The sequence below is a fragment of the Elaeis guineensis genome, chromosome 14 (assembly GCF_000442705.2).
Source record: "Elaeis guineensis isolate ETL-2024a chromosome 14, EG11, whole genome shotgun sequence".
Lineage (NCBI taxonomy): Eukaryota > Viridiplantae > Streptophyta > Magnoliopsida > Arecales > Arecaceae > Elaeis > Elaeis guineensis.
In genome coordinates, this window is record NC_026006.2 from 50,816,081 (window position 1) to 50,822,862 (window position 6,782).

General features: G+C 37.1%; 1 protein-coding gene across 1 annotated transcript; it reads left to right on the top strand.

Moving 5' to 3' along the window:
- Positions 1-2,884: 2,884 nt before the first annotated feature.
- On the top strand, positions 2,885-6,510 carry LOC105057755 (probable serine/threonine-protein kinase PBL7). The gene is made up of 6 exons (XM_010940444.4): positions 2,885-3,430; positions 3,554-3,795; positions 4,788-5,179; positions 5,265-5,397; positions 5,870-5,959; positions 6,089-6,510. Exons 1-6 carry the CDS (start codon positions 3,115-3,117, stop codon positions 6,248-6,250), a joined length of 1,335 nt encoding a protein of 444 aa, XP_010938746.1. The 5' UTR covers positions 2,885-3,114; the 3' UTR covers positions 6,251-6,510.
- Positions 6,511-6,782: the final 272 nt, after the last annotated feature.

The window sequence follows — 6,782 nt, forward strand, 5'->3', positions numbered from 1 at the left end:
ACCACACGCCTTAAAACAAGAACATAGAATATAACTCTTGGTCTAACATGGCCAAATTTCTTGTAATTTAAATATTTAATTTACTTAAATAAGTATATACATCAAAGAGATGAAAACTTAAACAAAATGGTCTTAAAAAATAACAGGAATAAATTGATTTTTTTTACTTATCATTTGTAGAACCGAAAATTTGAACTTTAATTTTACTTAAAACTTCACATAAAAGTTTTTGTAAAAAGCCTCAAGTTATATCTACTATGCTTTTCTTTTGGTCCCCTCGTTTTAGCTGTCTAAAAAAATAAAGTAACTTCAGTAATCTCTTTCATACAGTTACAAAGAATAATAATCAGTTTCTGTAGTGACAAATTCTCATGTTTCTGATAGGTGGTGTTGCATTTGGTTTTGGTAGCCTTCTCAAAATAAATTTGCTTTTCATTTTTCTTTCAAATGAAAAGTTAGGCGCAGCATTTCAAAAACACCTAGGCATACAGTGCCTAACCAAATCCAACCATGACCATTTCTAAGCAAATAATGAGAATATCGCATGAGAATGATTGGTAGTAAATGTTTGACATCTTACATTGGGACCATCTCAAATAAAGCTTAAAAAAGTCTGTCATATAAAATCAAGTCACTGACTGGGAGTCTGACCTTTTGTTTTAAGCTGCTTTTGTTATCAAACTTGCTCTGGCATCCATTACTGACCTTGTTATGTACTTTGATTCACTAGAAACCCCAACAAGATGGTAAATTTTATAGGCTCCTTTTGGTAAAAGGTGGCAGTTTAAGATTCCCCAAGATTCATGAGTCTAGGTAATAGATAGATGATTGGTTTTCTGTATAAAAGTGCATTGGTGATTGTATGACCAACATCTTGTTCAATTTGACTGCTTGGCATCAATATGTAAGTAAATTGGCTTCTTAGGAACAATAGCTTGCAAAGGTGGCAGGCTTAGTTGGAGAAGTCAAACGATAGCATAGTTTGTTGCTTAGTGCCGATGGCATAGTGTAGGCCATTAAAAGATGGGTCTCCTCCAGTTATGAACTAAATGAAAGCAATGATTCGGAAAATTTGTTCAAAAGATGTTTTTGCGTTCATTATATTTAATGGACGACATGAAGTAGATCTCGGTCTCCTATGCAGCCTTGCATACAAGATAAAAATGCGGAGAGAGAGTACCAGGTGGGTCTCTTCCTTTTGTCATAGATGTTGCCAAATTGATTTAATTGTTTTGTCTGCAAGCATACACGAGAGAGAGAGAGAGAGAGAGAGAGAAACCGCTCCATTAGTGAATTTTTTAAGAAGATAGACCACTCCCCTCTAGAGGTAAGAGTTGAGCTAAGGTCTCTTACATTGACTATATGCATCTGTTTAGATATTTGAACCTAAAATTCTATAAAATTCGTAAGTTAAGCCAGTACAATCACAAAAAAAATTGGATTGCAGGATGGGTTAGACCTCTATTCACAAATATCTAGGACTATCGCTTGAGCATAATTTTTTTCTTTTTATGAGATTTGAGCCAACTCATTCAAAAGATAGTTCTGGGTATTTTTGAATGTAGGTCTAACCCATTTGTAATTCAATGCTTTTAGTACACTCAAGTATTATTTTATCAAGTGAACTTCTTTAATTTCCCTGGTACAAGCTTGTTTGATTTTTTTTTTTCCCAAGTGGCATGCTATTCTCCTTGTTGAAAATGCCACAAATTTTGAAACATTATATCAAAAGTGATTTCTTTTCTTATTTTTTTTTTTCAAGCATATTTTGCATAGTGTGATTTTAATTTACATAGTTGTAGCCTCTGGTAAGCATCTTGCTATCAAACAAGTTTTTTTCTTTTGGATCTTCTAACAAACCTAGATCTCATTCAAAAAAGCTAATTAAAAGATATTATTTAATTTTCTTGGATATTTATAAGTACTTGAGATCTACTTAGTGTATAGCCAATATAGAATTAAACATACGCTTGCATAGATTCTCACATATGCCCCTCTAATTTAAGTGCTAGCATTTTCATTAGGCTAAGAGTCTAAGTTTATTTAGATCCAATCACAAGTATCACTTTGGCCCTTGATCAGTCCCAAATGAGCCCGTGCTGCAATGCCTCTCAGTCCATATAGATCATGGGTTAATTTGCTTTGATTCTATTTATAATAATTTAGGATTTCACTTAAAAAGACTAATTGAAAGATATTATTTAGATTTTTTATCTATATAAGTATTTAAGATCTATCCAGTGTATAGCTAATGTAAGACTAAGTATATATGTGCATGATCCTTACAAATTACTCTCTCATTAAATGACCAATTGAATGCTTTTCTCACTCAATCCATGGCTCAACAAACTTACCGGTGAGATCTAAGAATTTGACATTTCTAAGAACTCCAACATCCAAAGCCCCTTTCCAACATGTTTGGCCAAGCAGGTTGGGGGATCCCTCTAAAGAGCTGCACATATGACAACATAGGGACCAATATTCATTTCCAATTACACAAAACATCCAATTTTAACTGTCCAAGGACAAATGAAAATATACCAAACAACCAATGTAATATATCCATTGAATCTACTTCATAGAATGACAACAAAAGGATAAGTCATCCTCACTCATCCATCTTGTAATCAATATGACAACAACAATCGAGTTCCATTAATTTGATTGATGTGGTTGCCCATCCAAGAAATCAGCTTGAAATGGGAAGTTATCATGGTCCCAAGCCCTAACCATCCATAAATCAGCAGCAGTACGAGCTTTGCAGGGTTGGTGCATTTACTATCCCAGCTGAACCAAGGCATTTCACATTAATAGAAACCGTTGAATAGGTTGAGGGAGGAGCCTCCAGCACCCACACTTCAAAGGAAGAGACAAATGAATGGATCGAGTAAACTCCAAAAATTAAAGGTCACGAGAGTGAGCGAGGGGCGAAAACTGGCAGCCAAGGTGGGCGCAATGCATGTGAAAGAAGCTTGGATTCATGTGGGGTTTGGTGCAAGTTGACCCCCCAGTTGAGGAAGCCAAGCTCTTCCAAATTCCAACCTTAAATTATCAATACACGTTTCCCCTCCCTTTATCTCTTCTCCAACTCTAATCCTTCCTTCCTAGGAGTTGATGGCAGTCCAACATATTGCTTCCCCTCCACAGTCTCCATCTTTCCATGGTAGTAGCCACCATGGCTCCCAACAACACAGCCACCATGGGATCTTTACCTTGAATTCCACCATACTTATTGCTGCACCCATTGTTGTAGTTTTAGTACTACTTGTGGCCTTCTCACTTCTGCTAATATTTCATCGAGCAAAGACTAAGAAGAACAGTTGCAACAGCAGCACCTGCAATAGCAGCTTCAGAAAGAACAGTTTTGACAGGAAGCAGCTTTCAAAGTGTGGTTTTCACATCAATGCCAACGCCATCGGTTATAGCCCGGGTAACTGAAATGATTAGTTTAAGTTTTGGATGGAGAAAATTTAGTTTGTAAGGTGAGTATTTTTTTTTTTTCCAGATCTCATGAGGTTGTGTTGTTGTTGTTTGTGTTTGATTTGAAAATCAGATGTTAGGAGTTGCATTTATGGTGGGAGGTTGGGATTTCCATTGCAAGATAGGAAAAAAGGAGCACAGGTTTTCACCTATAAGGAGCTTGAGTTGGCCACAGATGGATTCAGTGAGGGCAATGCCATTGGGAATGGGGGGTTTGGGGTGGTGTACAGAGGAACTTTGAGTGATGGGACTATTGCAGCGATCAAGCTGTTGCATAGAGAGGGAAAGCAGGGGGAGAGGGAATTCAGGATGGAGGTAATCATCACCACTCACTCCTTTACACTTTAAACTTGTTTTTTCTTCTCTCTCTCTCTCTCTCTGGTTGCCAACCTTTTGAGCTTTTTGATGTATTCATTTCCTTCTTTTAAGTGAAATTTGGGTACTTTGGCTGGTCTTCTCCTTGAGAATAGATTTGATAGCATTTCTGCTAATCTTTGGGTGTAAAATGAGTCATCATTACAAATGATAGAAGGAGAAACTACTCATATGAAATGTTGCTTCCCAGTGTTCCACTGCCACTTCTTCTTCCTTCTTCTTCTTTTTGTTCTGCTACTCTTTCTGCATCTGCTTTCAGATCCTCAATATAGTTTCTATTACTCCTAATTTTATCATCTAGAACTCATTATTCCTAAATGATGAATAAAAAAACATAGCACAAAAAATATCATACTGGTTAGAATTTCTTGGATAAAGCCCCTTGGATTATTCTATTTTATAGTTTTTCTGGTCAAGATTCTTCAGTCTAATTGTTATGAGCTGAGCTACATCCACCAACTCCCCTGCTTTCAGAACCTTACTACACTTTCTTCCACTCCAACCACCACCAGTGGTTACCATAACTTCACCATATGTCACCGTATGTACTTCTCTTTGTCAATAATTTTTCCCTTTTGAGCCAAAACAGTGAAATCTCAATAAAAACATTGTATATAATAACTTTAAGGTTCCAAGGACCAAGAAAATTATAATATCCATTAAAAATTAATCCTAAGTTGGAAAATCATATTCTCCTCTTATTCACTCAAATCAGATAAAACTAATTGTTGATAAACTTTGGTGCATCCTCGAAAAAAAATGATTTGTGTCATACCATTGATGTCATGGTCATTTCCAGCGGATGACAACATTTGGTGCTTTCACTGCTGCTTGCAGCTAATTGTGCAAATGATCTGCTCCACAAGCTATTCTCTATAGAGTATCATCATGATGAATGAAATAATATAGCACTATCATTTTGATCAATGCAGGTCGATCTTTTAAGCGGATTAAACTCCAGATACTTGGTTGGGCTACTTGGTTACTGTGCCGACCAACACCACCGGCTCCTTGTGTTTGAATTCATGAGTAATGGCAGCCTACAGCAGCACCTCCACCTAACTTTAAAAAACAAGAATCACCGGCCTCTTGATTGGTGGACCAGGCTGAGGATTGCCTTGGACTGTGCTCGAGGCCTTGAGTTCCTCCATGAGCACACAATGCCAGCAGTTATTCACAGGGATTTCAAATGCAGCAACATCTTATTGGACCAAAATTATAGAGCCAAGGTCTCTGATTTCGGCATGGCCAAAGTAGGCTCTGATAAGATTAATGGTCAGGTCCTGACCCGTGTCCTGGGGACTTCTGGATATGTCGCACCTGAGTGAGTGATCAGCAAATCATCCTCATTGTCTTTGTCAGTCCATGCAGTTTAATCTGCGCTCATGGAGATTATTTTTTTGGTGCAGGTATGCATCAACCGGCAAGTTGACTACAAAATCAGATGTTTACAGTTATGGTGTGGTGCTGCTTGAGCTTCTGACTGGCCGTGTACCGGTTGATACAACAAGGCCTCCTGGAGAACATGTTCTTGTCTCATGGGTATGTGAAATTTTGTACTCTCTTACTGCTCCTCTAAAATTTCCAGCATTGACTCACTAATACAAGTAAGGTAAAAAGTCTAGTTCCATTTTGCTGTGCAGAATATTATTTTAAGATGTCACAAGGTTGATTCTACTAAACCTCAAAGGTTTGAACTTGTTGTATAACTAGTTTACAGCTCTAAGGACCAAATTTACTAAAAATATCTTTTTCAGCTGATCCCTGCCAATATAAAAATTACATGTCTAGTGTCAAGGGAGAGGACATTTGTATGACAGAAAGTTATTAACTTGTTGCTTGCTTGCATGTAAGAGGTTCCTGAGATTGCCTTGTAAAGAAGTTCCAAACAGAACGCCATTTTGAAAAGTATTTGGCATATCACTGTTGGTGACAAAAGAATTTATACTTTTCCTTTTCTCATGATTTATGGACCAAATAATATTTTTATTGTTGACTATGATTAATATCTTAGGCTCTTCCTCGACTTACCAACCGAGAGAAAGTTGTGGAAATGGTGGATCCAGCTCTGCAAGGCCAATTTTCAAAGAAAGAGCTAATTCAGGTTAGTTCAGTAGATTTTTTAACACAAGCACATCAGTTTGTAGGCGATAGCGACCTCAGTTATTTTTTTAGGTTCTGCAACTGTCACAAGAACTTCCATTTATATATTTGTCATATTTTTATGTGACAGATTGCTGCAATCGCGGCTGTTTGTGTGCAATCAGAAGCTGAATACCGGCCTCTTATGGTGGATGTGGTTCAATCTTTAATCCCTCTCGTGAAAAACCCGGCCACATCTTGCCCAACTACTCCTTCAAGATATCACCATCAAATTGCCATTCCTATATCATAATCCAGATTGAATTACCATTGGCGTTTGTACATGTGAATCCTTGTGAGATAACTGCACACTGTAAGAGCAATAAAAAACAAAAGAAAAAGAAAAATCCAACCATGATGTATGTAGCACTTGCGACTATATCTTTTTTATTTTTTGATCTAATCTAGGATTCCATGTATCATATGCGAAAAATGGATAACAATTTGAGGAGTTGAAGTTTATGTGAATCTGAGAACCAATGCTGAATTCTTGCAGCACTGCGACATTCCATATATATTCAGCTACTTGTATCATATATATCTGCCTTCTCAGTCAAACAACTACATGCCTTGAAGGAAAAAGGAGGGGAGGAAAAAAGGTATGAATTGCATGTTCATAATTTATGCAAGAGCTTCTCGACTGACCCAGATCAGGTGAGATGTTGGTGATATGAGGCTCTCGAGAGTTGATCTCGCAATCAATCAGTTTCAGTAGTATCATAACTCCATAATGCAATAGCAAGTGGATATAAGGTTTCAAGAATTATCTGTGAATCAACCTCAGA